General features: G+C 52.7%; 1 protein-coding gene across 1 annotated transcript; it reads right to left on the reverse strand.

Moving 5' to 3' along the window:
• Positions 1–634: 634 nt before the first annotated feature.
• HEPACAM2 (HEPACAM family member 2) lies at positions 635–21997 on the reverse strand. The gene is made up of 9 exons (XM_038771578.1): positions 21913–21997; positions 11586–11960; positions 8536–8820; positions 4279–4596; positions 3922–4047; positions 2527–2551; positions 2343–2380; positions 1783–1856; positions 635–1006 (listed from the first exon to the last, which is right to left on the reverse strand). Exons 1-9 carry the CDS (start codon positions 21995–21997, stop codon positions 884–886), a joined length of 1449 nt encoding a protein of 482 aa, XP_038627506.1. The 3' UTR covers positions 635–883.
• Between the last annotated feature and the right edge of the window lie 1815 nt (positions 21998–23812).

Below are 23812 nucleotides of genomic sequence, written 5' to 3' on the forward strand. Positions count from 1 at the left end.
ACAGTCTTGACTGACTCTGGGGGCTGGGGAGGTCTCAGGGGAGCCCCCCCTCTAGATTCTAAGCTCATTGTGGGCAGAGAATGTGTCTGTTCATTGTTGTACTTTCCCAAGCACTTAGTACAGTGGTCTGCACACAGTAAGTTCTCAATAAATATGATTGAATAACGGAATGAATGAATGAATGAGGCCTGGGGTTTCAGGGAGCATTGGGTGTGGGCTGGAGGTTCCTGGAGACACATAGAGGGGGCACTGGCTCTCCTAGGAGAGAGAAGACAGCCCCAGCACCGGGGGCATCATGGCACCATGGGCACCATGATGCCAGGGACCAACTCTCAAACAATGGAACTGCCCCTGCGTATCTGGGAGGCTGGGACATTGGGCAGTGGTGTGAGAGGGAGCCAGACCTGCACAGGGCTACGAGGTCAGTGTGGTCACTGGGTGGATGTGAGACCCAGCCCCCCTCCAGAACACACTCCTCCCTCGCGCTCGACTCCTAGCCATCCTCACACTCGGGTCTGTCCCTGTCTCCCTGCCAAATCGGCCCCATCATGACCGGCCTCCTCCTTCAGGCAGCCTTCCCTGATCGACACCCCCCCTTTGCCATCACTCTTCCCTCCCCATGCTTACATTTCCATCTCTCGCCAGCAGCATTTATTGGGTCCCCAAGCTGGTACCCGAGCAGGAACCAAATTCAATGTTCAGCACCCAGAAGACACAGTAAGCGTTCAGTACAGTTCAATGCACGCAAAGGTTCTCCAGGACAGGGGTCTGCACGCTGTAGGTGCTTAGTACAGCTCTAAGCAAACAATAATTCTCCAGGACACGGCTCTGGTGACAGTAGGCCCTCAGAGCAGTGCCTTGCGCTCCCACAGGCTGATGAGCATCAGGCCAAGTCCCAACGGTTGGGCTGAGGTGGTGTGGGGAGGCGCTGGATGACTTCGTAGATAGTAGTGGGCATCTCCGACCCACAGGCACGGTCTGAACTGGGCAGGGACCTGGACGTCACCTGGAGACCAGAGCAAAGAGACCAAAGTCAGTCTGCAGGCAAACGATGTCTTCTCTATCCGTCAATCTCCCTATGGATGTGTTGCAGAGGGATGGGCACAGGGTGTGGGGATGGTTGTGGTGTGGGAACGAATGATGGTTATGGGGATGGGCACAGGGCATCCATCGGGAGACACGCAGGGCATAGGGATGGACACGGGGCACTGGGATGGACATGGCGTGGGAACGGATGAGGGGTGTGGGAATGGATTCAGGGCATCGGGATGGATGCGGGGCATAGGGATGGACACAGGGCAATGAGGATGGATGCCAGGCATGGGGATGGATGTGGCGTGGGAACGGATGAGGGGCGTGGGGATGGATGCAGTGCCCCATGATGGACATGGGGCATGGGGATGGATGCATTGTGGGAAGGGGTGAGGGTTGTGTGGATGGATACAGGGCATCAGGATAAATTTGGGGTGTGAGGATGGACACAGGGCATGGATATGGGCAAGGAGGTGGATGTGGTGAAGGAATGGATGGGGGTTCTGGGGATGGGCACAGGGCATCGGGATAGATGTGGGGCATGGGGAGAGACCTGGGGAATGGGGGTAGATGTGGTGTGGGAATGGATGAAGGCTGTGGGGATGGACGGACCTGGGGCATGGGGAAAAATGTGGCATGGGAACGAATGTGGGGATGTGAGGAAGGAGGTGGAGCATGGGAACGGATGCGGATCATGGGGGGAATGAGTGACTCTGTCGGGGTAGTAGTTACAACCCTTCAGAGCCCCACCCTGAGCAGTCCGGGGGGGTCAGGGAAGGCCACGAACTCGTAGATTCCGAAATCGTCCAGAGCGTCTTCGTGGCCTGGGGAGACAGCGGGTCCGGGGTGAAGCTCACGGGCCCCAGGCCCTCCCCCAAACCGTCACCCCAACAAATCCCCCATGCGATGAACGTCTCCTTCGCACGCTTCTCGGGACCAGATGCTGGGGTAGCCTGCACGGGGCTCACGGCCTAACACAGAGGGAGAGTGGGGTCTTCTCCCCACTTTACAGGTGGGGAAATGGAGGCCCAGAAAGGATAGGGGGCTGGGCCAGGGTCACACAGAGCAGGTCAGAGCAGCTTGGAGAAGGGCTGGGTTGGCCCCACACAGGACTGACCGAAACCTAGACAACGTTCCCCGCTCACACTAGGGACAGCTCCGCTTTGACACCATAAGCTGTCTGGGTCCATGGGGCGCCAGGTCTGGACGCCGGGCCCGGGTGCCCTTTCCGACCACCGTGAGTGCCCGCACCTAGCCCTGGCGCTCACTGGGCCATGTCCAGGCTCCCTTTGCCCGCCGTGACCCAGTACCTGAGTGGGTCTGGGCTTTTCTGTAGTCCGCTTCTGGCCTAAGGGAGACAAGCAGGCAGACGGACAGGCAGACGGACAGACAGACGGACAGACGGACGGACAGGCAGATGTCTTGGTTAGTTCTGGAACGGGGAACGTATTTCAGGGGAAGACTGAGAGTGGAAAATCGGGTCAGTTGAGTTACCTCCTTCCCAGCGTCTGCTGAATCACTAAAACCAGGAGGGGAAAGAGAGACAGTTCATCAATCAGGGGGCGTTTATTAAGCTCTTACTCTATATAGTGTACTCTGTAAGTTACGTTCCAATGCCTCTTATCCTCCCCCACTCTTTTTTTTTTAAATGACATTTTTAAAGCCCTTAATATGCGTCAGTCACTGTACTAAGCACTGGGGTAGATACACTATAATCAGGTTGGGCATAGTCCCTGTCCCACATAATAACAATAATAATAATAACTAAGGTATATGTTAAGCGCTTACTACGTCTCTCTAGGTTGCCAACTTGTACTTCCCAGGCGCTTAGTACAGTGCTCTGCAAACAGTAAGCACTCAGTGGATATGATTGAATGAATGAATGAATGGATCCCCCCCGCCTTACCTCCTTCCCCTCCCCACAGCACCTGCATATATGTTTGTACATATTTATTACTCTATTCATTCATTTATTTTACTTGTACATATTTATTCTGTTTATTTTATTTGGTGTATATGTTTTGTTTTGTCGTCTGTCTCTCCCTTCTAGACTGTGAGCCCGCTGTTGGGTAGGGTCCATCTCTATACTTTGCCAACTTGTACTTTCCAAGCAATTAGTACAGTGCTCTGCACACAGTAAGTGCTCAATATATGTTGCCAACTTGTACTTCCCAAGCGCTTAGTACAGTGCTCTGCACACAGTAAGCGCTCAATAAATAAGATTGAATGAATGAATGTGCCAGGCACTGTTCTAAGCCCTGGGATGGAATGCAAGCAAATCGGGTTGGACACAGTCCCTGTCCCATGTGGGGCTCACAGTCTCAATCTCCATTTTACAGAGGAGGTAACTGAGGCACAGAGAAGTGAAGAGACTTGCCCAAGGTCACACAGCAGATAAGTGGCAGAGCCGGAATTAGAACTCAGGTCCTCTGACTCCCGGGCCTGGGCTCTTGACACTAGGCCATGCATCATGGCCTGGGAATCAGAAGGTCATGAATTCTAATCCTGGTTCCGCCACTTGTCTGCTGTGTGACTTCTCCGTGCCTCGGTTGCCTCATCTGTAAAATGGGGATTGAGACTGTGAGCCCCACGTGGGACAGGGATTGTGTCCACCCCAGTTTGCTTGTATCCACCCCTGCACTTAGTATAGTGCCTGGCACCTAGCAAGCTCTTGACAAATACCATTATTATTATTATTTTTCTGAGAAAAAGAAGCAGGCCTCAGAAAGACCTCCCCCAATTCCCAGTATTACCCCCTTTCTCCCTTTCTACCGGGAAAAGATCATATCTGCCCCCCTCCAACATAACCACCTCTTCTACCAGGAAATAACTCCCATATGACCTCCCCCGCCACTGGAGAGAGGTCCCTTGGCCCGCCCAGGAGCCCACCTTTGTGAGGTTGGAATTTCCTCCAGAGGAAGAGCAGGCCCACGGAGAAAACCAGAAACAAGGAGATCCCGGAGATGACTGCCAGGGATGACAGTGACTTTCCTGTCTGCTGCAGCTTCTCCACACCTGCAGGGAAGAGAAGCGGGGCTGGGGGCTTCTCGGGCTCATGGGGGGCCTTGGTTATCTGGGTCCTTGTCCTCGGAGTTCTTGGTGATCGGGGCCTTTGGCGCTCGGGGCCCTTGGTGTCTATACCGGGAGAGGTCCTCCCACAGCAGCACGTACACGGGGTGAGGCCTCCCTCGGCCCACGTCCTCCCGCAGTGTGTCTCCACAGGCGGAGGGACGCGCTGGGACTTACCCGCGGCTGTGACGATGACGGTGAACCTCGTCTCGCTTTGCCGGCCAGTCACGTTATTGTAGGCGCAGCACATGTAGTCCAGGGCCTGTGCGGCCCAGCGGTGGTCGTCCGAGGCCTTGGCCCCCGGAGCCACGTGAAGGTGGGGCCCGTGCTGGATCAGCGTGGTGGTGTTCGCGGTCCTCAGCACCCACGAGTACGCGTTCGGGGGGTTGGAGTCGGCCGAGCAGTGGAACAGGACGGCTTCCCCCGGGCCCACGGTGAACACGGCACCCGCTCTCAGCCCCTTGTCCGAGCTGACCCGCGGGCTGGACGGCCCGTCTGTGCGCGTGCGGGGCCGGGACCGGGGACGGGGTTACACAGATCGCCTCTCCTCCCCACGGCCCACCCGGTCTCCCTCATCCTCAGGGTCCCCCTCCAACCTGCTCCCCTTTCATCCTACCCACCGTCCATCAATCCCCCCACTCCATCCTCCCCTCCCCCTGCTTCTCTTCCATCCTCCCATCTCCATCCATTTCCCCACTGCCCACCAGGCCTCCCTTCACCCATCTCCCTTCCTCTATCTCCCTTCCATCCTCCTCCTCACTGCCCTCTCCTCCCCTCTCCCCTTCTCCTAGATACTCTCCTGTCCTCCCCACCCAGAGTCCTCCCCTCCTCCTCTCTACCCTCCTATCCTTCCCACTACACACGACTTCTTCCCTCCTGTCCTCCCTGCTTCCCTTCCATCCTCCTCCTCACTGCCCTCTCCTCCCCTCTCCCCTTCTCCTAGATACTCTCCTGTCCTCCCCACCCAGAATCCTCCCCTCCTCCCCTCTAACCTCCTATCCTTCCCACTACACACCCCTTCTTCCCTCCTCTCCTCCCTGCTTCCCTTTGATCCTTCTCCCTGATGCCTTCCCCTCCTCCATGTCGTTTACCCTTCTCCCCCGGCTCCTCCTCCCTGCGGTCTTCGCCTCTTCTCCACCGTCTCCCCTTCCCTCCCCAGAATCCTTCCATCCTCCCCACCACCCTGCCCTCCCTTAATGCTTTCTCTCCCCCTTGCTGCACCAGAAAAAACAGGTTTATGCTTCTTTGTAGGCATTACACAGGCTAGGGCTGCTAAGCAACATAATGAAATAATGTCACCTGGAGCCTTTTGCAGAAATCCACAGAACCCAGAGTATGTTCTGAGGTGGGAATGACCCCAGACCCCATCCTTGGCCCGCAGAGGCCCCAGCTGGGTCCCGGTGAACAAAAGTGCCACCCCCGAGTCACAGCACTTGGCGGCAGGAGCAGCGGTGGGGGGATGCTGGAACTAGAAACAAAGACAGTGAAACCGCCCAGGACAGGGGGCAGACCAGAATGGGGGGAACACACTGGACCTGTCCCCACGGGATAAGCTGGATCAGCGGTCGCCCTGAAGTGGACTCTTCTTCACGGCCACCGATTTGGCCAGATTCTGCCCACTGGGGAGGCAGTGGGGACTTACAGGTGGAAACTTAAGATTGTTGATCAACTTTGGGCCAAGGACAGCTGAGGGCTGATATGATCCCCAGTGTTGGCAGGGCATCAAGGAGGGCTTCCTGGAGGTTGGTTTCTGGGGCTATTCAAATGACGGAAGGGAAGAGAACTTGGAAGAGCTGGAGGGTTGGGGGGCGATCTGGAAGGAGGGGTGAGCTGGAGATTGGTGGGAGGTGAGTTCCAGGCCTGGGGGAGGCCCAGGAGAGGTCCTGACAGTGGAGCAGCCTGCCCGGAGGAGGAAGGCTTGGAACTCGGTGGCCTGGGGAAGTGGTGGAGACATGGGAGAGCCTGTGTAATGCCACCATAGTAGCATATGCCTGTTGCTTCTGGGGCAGCAAGGGGGAGAGGACGGCAGGGTAGTAGGGAGGATGGGAGAACCCCGAGGAGGAAGGGTGGACAGTCATTCGTTCATTCAATCGTATTTATTGAGTGCTTACTGTGTGCAGAGCACCGTGCTACATGCTTGGAAAGTACAGACAGAAATAAAAAGAGATAATCCCTGACCACAAGGGGTGGACAGTGGGGAGGAGGTGAAGGCAACAGGGAGGAGGAGCTCTTGGTCTCCAGAGCTCCTGTTTACCGAATGATTGTAAAATCATAAACTCTAGCCCCGGGGATGGGACCCCCGGGGTCCCGCCACCCCCTCCCAGCCCTCATGAAGAATTCATGGGCACACGGAAAACCTTTCCCCAGCTTCTGCTGCCCCCGGGCTCCGAGCAGATGGCTGTGGGTGCTGGGTGGGAGGACCCAGGAAAGGACGGACGGATGGACAGAGGGAGGGATGGACAGGCAGATGGAGGGACGGACGGAGGAAGGGAGGGAGAGAGAGAGGGACAGACAGACGGTGGGAAGGATGGACAGACAGACGGAGTTTGGGCCTGGTGTGTCCACGTTGGGCAGAACCAGAGTTGTTAGCTCGTTATTGGCATCCAGGAGTGGGGAAAAGTGGGGTGTCATCCACCCACCCCGGGGGAGGGGGCGGAAAGGGGATGACTGGGTCAGGCCTCCTGCTGTGTCTGCCCCTCAGAGATCCTCAGAGACGCTCAGAGACCATGCCCGCTGCAGGCCACCACCCTCCTCCCTCCCTCCCCTCCCCCTTCTCCCCTTTTCTTCCCGCTCCTCCTCCCCCCACTCCTCTGCACACAATGGGCGCTCAGTACAGTGTTCTGCATACCATAAGCGCCCAGGACAGCAATCGGCACATAGTGGGCACTCAATACAGAAGTCTCAACGGAGAGAGTGCTCGGTACAGCTCTTTGTATACAGTGGGTGCTCAGTAATAATAATAATAATAATAACAGTAATAATAATGGTATTTGTTAAGTGCTTACTATGTGCCAGCACTGTTCTAAGTGCTGGGGTAGATACAAGGTAATCAGGTTGTCCCACGTGGGGCTCACAGTCTTCATCCCCATTTTGCAGGTGAGGTAACTGAGGCCCAGAGAAGTGAATGGGCTTGCCCAAGGTTCAGACAAGTGGTGGAGCGGGGATTAGAACCCACATCCTCTGACTCCCAAGCCCGGGCTCTTTCCACTTTGCCATGCTGCTTCTCTAAGTGTGCAGTGTGCTCTGCATACCGTGAGCACCCAGGACAGTACTCTGTATACAGTGGACGCTCAGTACATTGCTCTGCATATTGCAAGCGCCCAGACAGCACTCTGCACACACTACAGTGCTCAAGACAGCTCTCTGTACACAGTAGGTGCCAGTACTGTGCTCTGCACACTGTGAGCACTCTGTACACGCTCTTCCCGGTGGGCATTCAGTACAGCGCTCTCCACACAGTGGGCATCGGCAGAGTCCTCCGCCCACAGTGGGTGCTCCCCCGATGGGTGGATCTATGGATGGATGGAGTGGGGGTGGAAAAGAAGGCCAATCCCAGCGCTGCCCACCCCCCAGCCCTCTCCCGCCCTTTCGGGGACCCCTCAAGCCTCTAGGAAGCAGGAGCATGGCATAGTGGATGCAGCCCGGGCTTGGGAGTCAGAAGCTCATGGGTTCTAAGTCCAACTCTGACGCTTGTCTGCTGTGTGACCCTGGGCAAATCGCTTCACTTCTCTGTGCCTCAGTTACCTCATCTGTAAAAGGGGGATCGAGACTGTGAGCCCCACGTGGGACAAGGGACTGCGTCCAACCCGATTTGCTTGTGTCCATCCCAGCGTTTAGTCCAGTGGCTGGCACATAGTAAGCGCTTAACAAATACCATATATCATTATGACTATTATTATTATTATTATCATCAATCGTATTTATTGAGCGCTTACTGTGTGCAGAGCACTGTACTAAGCGCTTAATAATATTAATTATTATTATTATTAGGCTCAGCCACATTCTGGGGTCTGGTCCTGGTGTGGCCATGCAGAAACCCCGGGGTTCCTGGCGACCCCCACGTCAGCATGGAATGAGATAGTGTGGGGTGGGGTTTGGGGGCTGGGGGAGCAGGGGTCGGGCCCAGGAATGATTGAGACCCCCATAAGATTCCCTTCCAACCGGATCCGGCCAAGGCCCCTCCCCTCCACACCTGAAGCCCCTCTCCCTATTGCTGAGACCCCTTTCTCTCCCCTGCCGAGGCTCCTCGGCCTCCCATCTTGAGACCCCTCTCTTCCTGCTGCCGAGACCCCTTCTCCCTTGTGCTGAGGCCCCTCTTCCCTGCTTCTGTGGCCCCTTCCCTCTTCTGCTGGTCACCCCCCTACCACCCACCCAACCCCCCCCCCCCCCCCCCCCAGCTGGCAGCCTGTTGGTCCCCCCTCCCCGGCCACTCACAGTAGATGGTGGGCATGACGGGCTCGCTTTCCGCACCGCTGACCGGGTTGCTGGCCTGGCAGCTGTAGTTGCCCACGTGGGCTCTGTCCACCGGCGCGAGGACCAGGGAAGCGTTGTCGGCCGAGAGTGCGTGGCCCAGGCCGGGGGGCACCGGCTGCCCGTTCCTCAGCCAGCGGATGGTCACCCGCGTGCCCTCGGCCACCGCGCACGTCAGCGTCAGGTTCCCCACGCGCTCCACGGCCCCCGAGGAGGGCAGCGTCTGCACGGTCGGCCGGCTGACCGGGCCTGCGCCAGAAACAGAGACGTGAGGCCAGCGGCCCAGTGCTTGGGTTTATGGCCCTGCGGGGTTCAGGACCCCACTGAGGCGGGGACAGAGGAGGGGGCCTCGGGGCCTGGGTCACCAGAACCCGCGTTCTAGTCCCGGCTCTGTCCCTGGCCTGCTGGGTGACTTCGGGAGGTTCCCTCAATCCCCGTGGGCCTCGGTTTCCTCTTCTGCAAAATGGGGAGATGACCCCTGTCCTCCTTCCCTCTTAGACTGTGAGCCCTGAGTGGGTCATGGACAGTGTCTGATTTACTTAGCCCATATAATAATAATAATAATGATGGCATTTATTAAGCGCTTACGATGTGCAAAGCACTGTTCTAAGCGCTGGGGAGTTTACAAGGTGATTAGGTTGTCCCACGTGGGGCTCACAGTCTTCATCCTCATTTTACAGATGAGGGAACTGAGGCCCAGAGAAGTTAAGTGACTTGCCCAAGGTCACACAGCTGATAAGTGGCGGAGCCGGGAATAATGATGATGGCATTTGTTAAGCGCTTACTATGTGCAAAGCACTGTTCTAAGTGCTGGGGGGGATACAAGGTGATCAGGTTGTCCCACGTGGGCTCACAGTCTTAATCCCCATTTTAGAGATGAGGGAACTGAGGCTCAGAGAAGTTAAGTGACTTGCCCAAGGTCACACAGCTGATGTGGCGGAGCCTGGAATAATGATGATGGCATTTGTTAAGCCCTCACTATGTGCAGAGCACTGTTCTAAGCGCTGGGGGGGGATACAAGGTGATCAGGTTGTCCCACGTGGGGCTCACAGTCTTAATCCCCATTTTAGAGATGAGGGAACTGAGGTTCAGAGAAGTTAAGTGACTTGCCCAAGGTCACACAGCTGACAAGTGGCAGAGCCTGGATTCGAACCCATGACCTCTGGCTCCCAAGCCCGGGCTCTTTCCACTGAGCCACGCTGAACGCAGTCTGCCTCAGCACAGGCTTTGGAGCAAAGTAAATGCGTAATAGAGGAGCAGCATGGCTTAGTGGAAAGAGCATGGGCTTGAGAGTCAGAGGTCATGGGTTCTAATGCCGGCTTCGCCATCTGTCTTCTGTGTGACCTTGGACAAGCCACTTAACCTCTCTGTGCCTCAGTTCCCTCACCTGTAAAATGGAGATTAAGACTGTGATCCCCATGTGGGACAACCTGATCACCTTGTATCTACCCCAGTGCTTAGAACAGTGCTTGACATGGATTAAGCGCTTAACAAATACCATTATTATTATTGTTATAGGGAAAATAAGAATACAAAAGCCCAGTACAGGACTCTGCACACAGCAAGTGCTTGATATAGTGCTCTGTACACAGCCGGTGCCTAGTCCAGTGCACTGGATGCAGTAGGTGCCTAGTACAGAGCTCACCTCCCTGAGGGTGCTCATTAAATGTTGTGATAATATGAGAAAATGGTCTCCCAAGTGACTACTTTCCATTCGATCATTTCAGGACTGTGTGGATCCCATGAAGTCTGTGACTAGACCAGGGGCGGGCTGGCTATGATAACATCCTGCTTTGGATCCCTGAGTTTCTGATCAATCAGCAACCTATCCGTCTCTTCCTCCAAGGAGAATTGGGAGGCTGTTAGAGCCGAGGCAGCCGCTAACCTCCTCACTGTGCCTCGTTCTCGCCTGTCCCGCCGTCGACCCCCGGCCCACATCCTCCCCCTGGCCTGGAATGCCCTCCCTCCGCACATCCGCCAAGCTAGCTCTCTTCCTCCCTTCAAAGCCCTACTGAAAGCTCACCTCCTCCAGGAGCCCTTCCCAGACTGAGCCCCCTCCTTCCTCTCCCCCTCTTCCCCTTCCCCATCCCCCCATCATACCTCCTTCCCCTCCCCACAACACCTGTATATATGTTTGCACATATTTCTTACTCTATTTATTTTACTTGTACATATTTACTATTCTATTTATTTTATTTTGTTAATATGTTTTGTTTTGTTGTCTGTCTCCCCCCTGTAGACTGTGAGCCCGCTGTTGGGTAGGGACCGTCTCTATATGTTGCCAACTTGTACTTCCCAAGCACTTAGTACAGTGCTCTGAACACAGTAAGTGCTCAATAAATACGATTGAATGAATGAATGAATGAATGTAAGCTTGCTGTGGGCTGAGGACGCGTCTACCAACTCTGTTGTATAGTACTCTCCCAGATCCTTAGTAAGGATGATGATGATGGTATTTGTTAAGCGCTTACTAGGTGCCAGGCACTGTGCGAAGCGCGGGGGCAGATACAAGCAAATCAAGTTGGACAGAGTTCCTGTCCCATGTGGGGCTCCTCGTCTCAATCCCCATTTTACAGTTGAGATAACTGAGACACAGGGAAGTGAAGTGACTTGCCCAGGGTCACACAGCAGGCACGTGGCAGAGTCAGGATTAGAACCAATGACCTTCGACATCCAGGCCCATGCTCTACCTATTTGTTGCCATATGTTGCCAACTTGTACTTCCCAAGCTCTTAGTACAGTGCTCTGCACACAGTAAGCGCTCAATAAATACGATTGATTGATTGATTGATCTGTTACACCGTGCTGCTTCTTTAGCACAGCGTTCTGCACACGGTAAGCGCTGATTGTGGCCTGATGTCCACTGGCCTCCCTCCAGCTGTCCACCAGCATCTCCTCCCCCAAGACACCCAGTCAAGCTAAGCTCCCCCGGCCCTTTCTCCCCTTCTCCCCAGCTCCTTCCCCTGCCCCGCCCCGCAGTCCTCACCCCGGACCATTTTTCACCGCTCACTCACGATCAACGGTCACTCGGATCTTCCAACTCGCCGACAACGTGCGGCTTCCCGGAGCGCTGCCCCGGGCGCTGACCTTGACGTTAACCTTGACGATGTAGGTGCCCTCATCACTCAGGCGGAGCGGGTGGATGAGCAGCGAGGCGTTGGGGGGGGCCATGGAGAACCGGTGCTGGTACTCCAGATCCGGCATCACCGACCCGTTCGCCGAGCCCAGCAGGTACTTGGGGCTGCCCTGGGGCCCCTCGAACAGCCAGATCACCTGGATCTCGGAAACCAGCGGGTGGACGTGGTAGCCCACGGGCAGATGGAGGGCTCGTCCCTCGGTGCCGCGGATGGCGTGAGATGGCACCGTCACGGTCAGCCCCGAGCATGTGCCTGAAACCGGAGGGAGACGGGGGGTGTCCTGGGCCATAGGAGGGGAGGCTAGGGAAGACAGGGGCCCATGCAGCTCCCAGATCCCTCTCCTCTCCGACCCCCCAAAATCCGTTTCCTGGGATATCCCGTATTCCTGGTCTGAAAGCTCCGAACCCTCCACCAAGGCCTGAAGGTAGGGACCATCTCTATATGTTGCCAACTTGTACTTCCCAAGCACTTCGTACAGTGCTCTGCACACAGTAAGCGCTCAATAAATACAATTGATTGATTGATTGAAGGCTTCACTCAAGGTCCAAGGAAAAGGAGAAGTCTCTGGCTCAACTCCAAATGGAGAAGTCCTTATCCCAGTCTAGGCCCTAATCCCTGAGCCCTACTGTGGGTCCAGTGGAGCGAGCCCCACTCTGGGAACCGGGAATCTAATCTCGCCTCTGCCCACTGGGGCTGTACCACCGGCAGGGAAGACTTTTCGACTCGGGAGTCAGAAAGACCTGGATTCCAATCCCGGCTCCACCCTGTGTCTGTTGTGTCACCTTGGGCAAGTCGCTTAACTTCTCTGGGCCTCAGCTACCTCATCTGTAAAGTGGGGATTAAGAATGTGAGCACCATTTTACAGATGTGTCCAACTTGATTAACTTGTATCTAACCCACACTTAAAACAGGGCTTGGCAGATAGTAAGTGCTGAAGAAGTATCATAACAATAACAATAATAATTATATAAAAATAATGATATTATAAATAATAATAATTATTATTCTGACTGAAGAACTGTCCAGAGCATTGCTTAAAGTTGATTTAACGTGAGCGGGGAAGACCACGGTAGTTACTGAGGTCACCGCCTGATAGGTCTCAGTGCTATGACCCAGGGTTGACTCTGTACAGCGCTCTTGTCAGTCAACCAGGGGTATTTAGTGAGCACATAGTATTTAGTGAGCACATATTGCTTGCAGAGCACTGTACTAAGTGCTTAGGAGAACACAATACAAGAGAGTCAATAGACTAAGCCCGCCTTTCCCCTTCTCCCACTCCCTCCTGCGTTGCCCTCACTTGCTCCATTTATTCATCCCCTCTCTCAGCCCCACAGCACCCTCATCATCATCATCAATCGTATTTATTGAGCGCTTACTATGTGCAGAGCACTGTACTAAGCACTTGGGAAGTACAAATTGGCAACATATAGAGACAGTCCCTACCCAACAGTGGGCTCACAGTCTAAAAGGGGGAGACAGAGAACAAAACCAAACATACTAACAAAATAAAATAGAATAGATATGTACCAATAAAATCAATCAATCAATAAATAGAGTAATAAATATGTACAAACATATATACATATACACAGGTGCTGTGGGGAAGGGAAGGAGTTAAGATGGGGGGGATGGAGAGGGGGACGAGGGGGAAAGGAAGGAAGGGGCTCAGTCTGGGAAAGCCTCCTGGAGGAGGTGAGCTCTCAGTAAGGCCTTGAAGGGAGGAAGAGAGCTAGCTTGGCGGATGGGCAGAGGGAGGGCATTCCAGGCCCGGGGGATGACGTGGGCCGGGGGTCGATGGCGGGACAGGCGAGAGCGAGGTACGGTGAGGAGATGAGCAGTGGAGGAGCGGAGGGTGAGGGCTGGGCTGTAGAAGAAGAGAAGGGAGGTGAGGTAGGAGGGGGCGAGGTGATGGACAGACTTGAAGCCCAGGGTGAGGAGTTTCTGCCTGATGCGCAGATTGATTGGTAGCCACTGGAGCACGTATTCATTCATTCATTCAATTGCATTTATTGAGTGCTTACTGTGTGTAGAGACTGTACTAAGTGCTTGGGAGAGTACAATAAAACAATATATATATATATATATATATATATGTATATATAAGAATTTATTTATATTAACGTCTGTCTCCCCCTCTAGACTGTAAGCTTGTTACGGGCAGGGAATGTGTCTGCTATACTGTCCTCTCGCAAGTGAGAGTACACTTGGTGCTTAGTACAGTACTCTGCACACAGTAAGCGCTCAATAAATACGATTGAATGAATGAATGAATGAAGTGCTTTGGACAATGTTCTGCACACAGGAAAAGCTCAGTAAATACAATTGACTGACCGACTGACCAGACGCAATCCCTGCCCACATGGAGCTTGCAGTTTAGAGGAAACTTACAGACTAGATCCTGCACATGAAACCTCTTCACATGCACTTTGCCATGTGCTGTGCCCCTGTCCAGCTCCTCTGCCCGTTAAACCCTACATCCCAGCGGAAACGAGGTGGGAAGGGACCAGAGAACGTGAGTGGCACTGTGCGAGCCAGCAGCAGGGTCAGCAATTCCCTCGGGCAGAGTCTCAGTGAAAGTCTTCATGAACAGACCCAGGCTTGTCCGTTGTTTAAGTAGAGAGACTCTTTTGTAATGGGGGAAGACTTGATTTTTTGAGTGCCCCACAGCTAAGAGGGATGGGGAGATGGAAATAACAGAAGCGGCGTGGCCTAGGGGAAAGAGCACAGGGCTGGGAGTCGGAGGACCTGGGGTCTAATCCAGACCCTGCTGCTCATCTGCTGGGTGACCTTGGGTGAGTCTCTTAATTTCTCTGTGCTTCAGTTTCCTCTACTGTAAAATGGGGATTAAATATCTGTTCTCCCTCCTACTTCGACTGTGAACCCCATTTTTTGATGGTATTTGTTAAACCTTACCATGTGCCAGACACTGGGATAGATACAAGCTCATCAGGTTGCACACAGTCTATGTCCCACGAAGGGTTCACAGTAAGCATCCCCATTTTACAGATGAGGGAACTGGGGCTCAGAGAAGTTAAGTGACTCACCCAGCAGAGAAGTGGTGGAGCTGAGATTAGAATCCAAGTCCTTTGGACCCCCATGGGCCATGCTCTATCCATTAGACCACACTACGTCTCATGCAGGACTATGTCTTACCTAATTAACCAGTACCATACCCCAGGAGAAGCAGTGTGGCTCAGTGGAAAGACCCTGGGCTTGGGAGCCAGAGGTCATGGGTTCTCATCCTGGCTCTGCCACTTGTCAGCTGTGTGACTTTGGGCAAGTCACTTAACTTCTCTGTGCCTCCGCTCCCTCATCTGTAAAATGGGGATTATGACTGTGAGCCCCACGTGGGACAACCTGATTACCTTGTATCCCCCCTAGCACTTAGAACAGTTCCTGGCACATAAGCGCTTAACAAATACCATCATTATTAATATTATTATTACCCCAGGGCTTAGAACAGTGTTTGACACATACTAAGCGTCTAACCAGTAACTAAAAAAAAAAACAAACAAAGCAAGAAACAGGGGCGCAAATTGATCAGTGCCCAATTGATCAGCAGAGAATTCCATGAGGGCTGAGGTGGCAGAGGGGGAGGCATGATCGCGGATGACTAGGTTGAGGTGGGGATGGATCAGGGAAGACCTTCTGGAGGAGGTGTCTGAGTGGGCTGACAGGACATGGGAAGTATCAGTCAGGGAAGGCATCCTGGAGGAGGTGGTTGAGGTGGCTGCCGTGACCCGGGAGGTGGGAATCCTGAGCAAGGTGGCTTTTTAAGAGGCTCTGAAGGAGGGTGTGTTTGGGTTTGGGAGATTTGGGTGGAGGGAGGGAGCTCCAGGTCGGGGGAAGGTGTGAACCATGAGTGGGAGTGGGGAGAGCTGAGAGGGAGGCTCGGCTAAGGGGTCTGTTTGGTTAGGACACTTGCTGGGGTGAGGAGAGAACAGTGGACAGGATGACACGCAAACTGGTGAAGCGTTCCATATTTTTCTATTTATTTTATTTTGTTAGTATGGTTTTGTTCTCTGTCTCTCCCTTTTAGACTGTGAGCCCACTGTTGGGTAGGGACTGTCTCTATATGTTGCCAACTTCTACTTCCCAAGCGCTTAGTACAGTGCTCTGCACACAGTAAGCGCTCAATAAATACGACTGATTGATTGATTGGACAGCAGAAAGCAGCTCAGAGGGAGGAGGCAAATGGAGGGCCCCGAAGCCCGGGGGCAGGTTTCTGTATTGTGTATTTGTCTTTTGTCTCTTAAGCTGTTTTAGTGTTTTATTGTTTCATTGCTCCCAATATGTCTGTCTCCAGTCCTCTCCCCTACCTCTATTCATAGCGGGCAGTGTCTTGTTCCCACCTGGATACTCTTTCCCAGCGGTTAGGGCAGGGCACTCCACACTGTAAGCACTAAAAAGATACTAAAATGACTACTTCTATTTAATTGGAGAGGCAGTGGAGAGCCGCTGGGGATTTCTGAGGAGGAGACTGCCAGCTCCTGGTGGCTAGTCCAATAATAATAACAATAATAATAATAATGGCATTTATTAAGCGCTTACTATGTGCAAAGCACTGTTCTAAGCGCTGGGGAGGTTACAAGGTAATCCGGTTGTCCCACGCGGGGCTCACAGTCTTCATCCCCATTTTACAGATGAGGTAGCTGAGGCACAGAGAAGTTAAGTGACTTGCCCAAAGTCACACAGCTGACAATTGGCAGAACCGGGATTTGAACCCATGACCTCCGACTCCAAAGCCCGTGCTCTTTTCCATTGAGCCACACTGCCAGACACTAGGCAATGGCTTCCATTGAGTCAGGTGCTTCTAATCACCTGGCTGTCTCCCAGGGGATAATAATAATAACAGTGGTATTTGTTAAGTGCTTACTATCTGTCAAGCACTGTACTAACAGCTGGGGTAGATACAAGATCAGTAGGTCCCACATGGAGCTTACAGTCTAAGTAGAAGGGACAATAGGAATTTAATCTCCATTCTGCAGATGCCGTAACCGACGCACAGAAAAATGAAGTGATTTGCCCAAGGTCATACAGCAGAGACGTGGCAGAGCTAGGATTAGAACCCAGGTCCTCTGACTCCAAGGGTTGGACTCTTTCCATTAGGCCATGCTGTTTCTCGCACAGACCCCAGGGAGCCTCCTCTTTTCCAGTGAGAGGATCCCTTCTGCTGGGGGAGTTGAGGAGGTGGGGGAAGTCAGAGCAGTGGACTGTGACTTCTGTAGCTTCCCGTCTGATGCTTTTTTTAAAATGGTGTTTGTTAAATGCTAACTATGTACCAGACACTGTACTAAGCCCTGGGGTAGATACAAGATAATAATAATAATAATGATGGCATTTATTAAGCACTTACTATGTGCAAAGCTCTGTTCTAAGCGCTGGGGAGCTTACAAGGTGATCAGGTTGTCCCACAGGGGGCTCACAATCTTAATCCCCATTTTACAGATGAGGGAACTGAGGCCCAGAGAAGTTAAGTGACTTGCCTAAAGTCACACAGCTGACAGCTGGCAGAGCCAGGATTTGAACCCATGACCTCTGACTCCAAAGCCCATGCTCTTTCCACTGAGCCATGCTGCTTCCACAGTCCATGCCCCACATGGGGCTCACTGTCTTTAATCCCCATTTTAGAGATGAGGGAACTGAGGCCCAGAGAAGTGAAATGACTTACCCAAGGTCACACGGCAGGCACGTGGCAGAGCCGGGATTAGAAGGACTAGAACCCAGGTCCTTCTGATTCCCTGGCCAGCACTCTCTCCACTAGGCCAGGCTGCTTCTCACCAGGCTGTCAGGACATCTGCTGCCCACTGACCCGATGCTATTGGGGACTACCAAGGGGCCACCTCGAGGACCCCCAAATGAAGCTGGGGGAGGTCCACTCGCCCCAAAGCAGTTCTCTGCCCATTGTGCCCCTTCCACTCCCTGCTGACCGAAAAATTCATCAGAGCGACACAATGTTGGTCCAACCTCCACCCAACTGCTCCACCAAGGTCCATCCTGGGTGGTCCAGTTGCCATCTGGACCAGCCAGTGCTCTGAGGGGACAGGGTCAGTTACCACAGTCTTCCCCACTCCAGCTCTCTTCCCCATTTCTCGCAAGGTTGTGATGGTTACCTGTATATATGTATATATGTTTGTATGTATTTATTACTTCATTTATTTATTTATTTTATTTGCACATATTTATTCTATTTATTTTATTTTGTTAATACGTTTTGTTTTGTTCTCTGTCTCCCCCTTCTAGACTGTGAGCCCGCTGTTGGGTAGGGACCGTCTCTATATGTTGCCAACTTGGACTTCCCAAGCGCTTAGTCCAGTGCTCTGCACACAGTAAGCCCTCAATAAATACGATTGAATGAATGAATGAATAAATACGATTGAATGAATGAACGAATGAATGAATGAATAATGGCCTGTATCAGCCAGCATTTGACCCTTCCTGAATCTTGTGGGGGTTGGAAACATCTGGGAATTGGGCATCCTGGTTGAAACTGATCTGGAATTCCCCGGGATGGCTCTGTGACCTGTCCTACTAATAGCAATAATATCTGTGGTATTTGTTAAGTGCTTACTAAGTGCCAAGCCCTGGGGTACATACAAGGTAATTAGGATGGATACAGTCCCTGCCCCATATAATGGTCACAGCTAATATCCTGGGCCAGGGGTTGGACCAGGGCTGGGCTGTACTTATCCCTGTCTGGTCCTGAAGAGCACAGAGAGGGCTGGTTAGCTCAGCGTCTCCGCTGCGGGAAGGCTACCTGAAGGAGAATCGTTGGGACCGAAGGTCTTCGGCTGATTGATCAAAGCCCACAGCGTTGCTCGGTTGGTCCTACGGAAATGTGCAACCCTGTCCCTGTGTGCTCTGTGCCCTGAGAGGCACTCATGGTGTAATGAGGCTCTGGACTAACAGCCCCAAACACACAGGACTTCTGGGCCTAGAGGGCAACTTCCTGGGTGGGCCAGAGTGCCCAGGAACCATGAGAGACCCCCGGAGCACCCGTCCAGGGCGATGAGAAGTGCTACAGCCTCGCCTCGTGTTCACAGACGATAGGGTGGTTGGGCAGAGACCGGGTATTTATCAGAAACAAGGGCTGGCCCAGCCAGTTTGGTGGTATTGAATGTAAACAGCCCTTGGGGGGGAGGCCCAGGGGGAAGCTGCATTTGCACCGCTCTCCCCTGCCCGGCTATCGGCCGGCACAACATGGCCACTGTTGACTGCACACTAATAGGCTGAGGTCACGGCATTCCGGGCTCCCCATGTCCTGAGACGAGCTGGCGAGATCCCCAGTCCGGGCCCCGGGCATGGGATCTGGGCCAGCTGGGCGGAAGGAGCCACCCCACCGTCGGTGGTTGCCCTGGTGGTCCCACCCACTGCTCGCCTCTACATGAGCTTCACACACAATTTCCAGGAAGACGCAAACCACCCGGAAAGGTGAACAAAAATTCTGGGGCAATGGCAACCTCTCAGCCGGGGTTTTTGGGCCTGCGCAGGTGTCCTTTCCAGAAGAACCTGCTTCAGAGACCTCCTCCGGCAGCCTCTAATCCCAGGGCAGACACCGAGGGAGCAGAAGACACTTGCTTACACAGAGACAAGGCCTCATGAACTTTGTCCCTGGAGTCTGACAGACAGGATCCACATGGACAAAAGTTCTAGAATCAATCGACATGAAACTACCTCATCAAACACACTTTCTCTCTCTCTCTCTTTCTCTCTCTCTCTCTCCGCCCCACCACTGGTGGCTTTCAAAACTGAAACCCGCCTCCCAAGAACCCAACACTTGCTGTGGCCATTGCATGGCAGAGTGGAAAGAAATTCACTCCAAGCTTCAGCTGAGTGGATGGATTAGAGAAGCAGCGTGGCTCAGTGGAAAGAGCCCGGGCTTTGGAGTCAGAGGTCATGGGTTCAAATCCCGGCTCTGCCAATTGTCAGTTGTGTGATTTTGGGCAAGTCACTTAACTTCTCTGGGCCTCAGTTATCTGTAAAATGGGGATTAAGACTGTGAGCCCCCCGTGGGATAACCTGATCACTTGTAACCTCCCTAGTGCTTAGAACAGTGCTTTGCTCATAGTAAGTGCTTAATAAATGCCATTATTATTATTATTCACATTTGTCCTTAAACCCACATGAAATGCCTTACTCCACATCAAGAAAAGTCCAGCCCCGACCCCAGCCTGCCTTCTGAAACTGGCTACTCTCACTAGCTACGGGATCGACAGTGTTGAGGAGAGATAGGAAGAACCAACCTTCTCCTCCCTCGTGAGAAATCCCCATTTGCTCAGAAATATCCCCCAGATGAACAAGGATTTAATGGCTCCCCTCGACACCTGCAACTTCCAGTTGATTCCTAGAACAGCCTGACTCACGGCAGGGAATATCTGGTGAGCCAGCAGGAAGAAAGAGGTTAGGGCTAAGCTGACCTGAACATGGGAAGCAGCATGGCCTAGTGGATAGAGCCCAGACCTGGGATTCGAGGACTTGGGCTCTAAACTTAACTCCACCACTTGTCTCCTGTGAGACCTTAGGTGAGTCAAATAACTTCTCTGTGCTTCAGGTTTCTCATCTACAAAATGGGCATTCTATACCTGTTCTCCATCCTACTTATACTGGGAGCCCCATGTGGAACCTGATTTATCTTGCCTCTACCCCACAGCTTAGTATGATGCTTGGTACTTTCATTCAGTCATATTTATTGAGCGCTTGCTGTGTGCAGAGCACTGTACTAAGCTCTTGGGAAGTACAAATCGGCAACATATGGAGACAGTCCCTACCCAACAACGGGCTCACGGTCTAGTAAGAGCTTTGCAAAAGAAGTTGAGAAGCAGCATGGCTCAGTGGAAAGAGCACAGGCTTGGGAGTCAGAGGTCATGGGTTCTACTGCCGGCTCCACCACCTGTCAGCTGTGTGACTTTTGGCAAGTCACTTAACTTCTCTGAGCCTCAGTTCCCTCATCTGTAAAATGGCGATTAAGACTGTGAGCCCGCGTGGGACAACCTGATTATCTTGTATCCTCCCCAGCACTTAGAACAGTGCTTGGCACAAATACCATTATTATTATTATTATTATTAAATGCCACAATTATTACTAGACTACAGTCATTTCTGGACCCAGATGAATTTATCCAGGAGCAACACGAAGTCCACCTGCAATGCTGAGCACATAGTTGGCCCTTAACAAATCCCATGTAGCTCTCCTTGTCCGAATCCACTGTAGCTTTCCCTGCTCAGTCCCTATTCATTCATTCATTCATTCAATCTTATTTATTGAGCACTTACTGTGTGCAGAGCACTGGACTAAGCGCTTGGGAAGTACAAGTTGGCAACATATTGAGATGGTCCCTACCTGACAGCGGGCTCACAATCTAGAAGGGGCCCTACCATGGCTCTCCCTGTCTCATCCCACTGTAGCTCTTCCTTTCTAATAATTGTGGTACTTGTTAAACACTTACAACGGTGCCAAGCACCGTACTAAGCAAGAAGCAGATGCAAGGTAATAGGTCAGACATAGTTCCAGTGCAACCGGGGACTCAGGGTCTAGGAGGGAGTCTAGTACTGTTTAGGAGGGAGTCTAGTACTGTCAAGGCTCTCCCTGTCCAATGCTGCCCTGGCTCTCCCCGTCCAGGTCTGCTGTGGCTCTCTTTGTCCAAAGCCGCTGGGGCTCCCTCTGTTCAGTATGCCCTCTGGACTGTAAGCTCATTGTGGGCAGGGCATGTGTTTACCAACTCTGTTATAGTTTACTTTCCCAAGTGCTTAGTACAGTGCTCCGCACAGAGTAAGTGCTCAATAAATATGATCGATAGATTGACTGCCCAGTACCGCCGTGGTTGGCTTTCTTTGTCCAGTATTTCCTGCCGGGGCTCTCCTGTCCAGTGCTGCCATAGCTCTTGTGATCCACTATGGCCACGGTTCTCCTTGTTCAAGGGGAGCAGGGGGAACCGGCCCAATGTGAGAGCAGGGACCAAACCTCTCAAGTGCTCAGTAAGGCGCTCTGCACAGACTAAGTGCTCAGTAAATACCCTGGATCGATTGACTGAAGACTCTCTAACCTGGATCCCGCCCCTCCTGCCAAGCAGACCCTACTCTGAGGAAAGGCTGTGGCTCCATACCCGATCCCAAGGGGTGTCCTCCTGGGGGGGCAGGATGGAGGTGGTGCTTCCCCGCTCCCATTCACCCCAGGGGCGGACGCGTCCCAAACAAGAAGCCTTACCCAGGAGCAGAAAGCAGATGGCGAGTTGGAAGATCCCACCTTGGGGGCCAGAGGACTCCATGGGCCCCATCCCGGGCGTGTCCATCCCGGGCGGGTCCGGTCACCCGCCCCGGCGCCCTGGCGACTCTGCTCTTGCCCCAGCAGCTGCTGCTGTATTTGCCAGGGAAATCAGCAGTGAGGTAGCAGACCCTGGCAGGCCCCCGCCCCCAGCCAGCCTTCCCTCCTCTCCTCTGCCTCTGTGGGATTTGAATACAGTGTGTGAGTGAGTGTGTGTGTGTATATACACAAAGGCGGCAGGGAGGAGGAGGGAACACCTGTTAAATAAGCAAGCCACATCTTCCTCCTCCCTGCCAGGTTCCTGATCTTTCCTGGGCTGACCAGCTGGCCGGGTGGTCAGGTGGTCAGAGAAAGGGGCAGGGGACCACTGCCCAGTGTTCCTGCGGCCTCTCTCAGTGAATGAACATGCATGCGTGTGCGTTTCAGACACTAAATGGTGGGGATGGATTTTCTTCAAGTAGCTAAATAATATTAATAATAATGATAGTCATGATAATATTTGTTTAGCACCTACTGCGTGCCAAGAACTGCGCTAAGTGCTGGAGTAGATACAAGGTGATCAAGTAGGACACAAGTCCCTGACCACATGAGGCTCACACTCTAAGTAGAAAGAAATAGGATTTAATCCCCATTTTACAGATTAGGAAACTGAGGCACAGAGAAGTTGGGTGACTTGCCTAAGTCCACCTGGCGGATAAGAACCCAGGTCCTCTAACTCTGAGACCTGAGCTCTTTCCACTAGGCCAACTGATAAAGATGGTCCTTTGTAAAGTGTTCATCAGTCACTCAGTCAGTGGTATTTTTTGAGTGCTTACATTGTGCAGAGCGCTGTACTAAACTCTTGGGATCAGTTAACCAATTGATCATATTTATTGAGCACTTACTGTCCACAAAGCACTGTACTAAGCATTTGGGAGAGTGCAGCACAACAATATGACCCATTCCCTGCCCATAACAAGTTAACAGTCTGGAGGCAGAGACATTAACCTAAGTAAATAAATTACGGATACATATGTAAGTGTTATGGGGCTGTGGGGTGGATAAAGGGAGCAGGTCAGGGTGATGCAGAAGGGAGTGGGTAAAGAGGAAATGAGGGTTTAGTCGGGAAAGGCCTCTTGGAGGAGATGTGCCTTCAATAAGGCTTTGAAGGTGAGGAGAGTAATTGTCTGCGGAGTCATTCATTCATTTATTAAATCATATTTATTGAGCGCTTACTGTGTGCGGAGCACTTTACTAAATGCTTGGGAAGTACAAGTCGGCAACATAGAGAGACGGTTCCTACCCAACAACGGGCTCACAGTCTAGAAGGGGGAGACAGACAACAAAACAAAACATGTAGACAGATGTCAAAATAGAACAAATAGAATTAAAGCTACGTGCACATCATTAACAAAATAAATAGTAAACATGTACAAGTAAAATATGAAAAGGGAGGGTGTTCCAGGTCAGAGGCAGGACTTGGGTGAGGGGTTGTTGGTGAGACAGATGAGATCCAGGTACAGTGAGTAAGATGGCATTAGAGGAGCAAAGTGAGTGGGCTGCGTTGGAGTAGGAGAGCAAGGAGGTGAGGTGGGATTGAGCGCTTCAAAGTTGATGGTAAGGAGTTTCTGTCTGATGCGGAGGTGGATGGGCAACCGATGGAGGTTCTTGAGGAGTGGGGAAACATGGACTGAGTGTTTTTGTAGAAAAATGATGCGGGCAGCAGAGTGAAGTACAGACGGGAGCCGGGAGAGACAGGAGGCAGAGAAGTCAGTAAGGAGGCTGACAGAATAATCAAGGCAGCATAGGATAAGTACATCATCATCATCATCATCATCATCATCATCATCAATCGTATTTATTG

Source organism: Tachyglossus aculeatus, chromosome 2 (assembly GCF_015852505.1).
Source record: "Tachyglossus aculeatus isolate mTacAcu1 chromosome 2, mTacAcu1.pri, whole genome shotgun sequence".
Classification (NCBI taxonomy): Eukaryota; Metazoa; Chordata; class Mammalia; order Monotremata; family Tachyglossidae; genus Tachyglossus; species Tachyglossus aculeatus.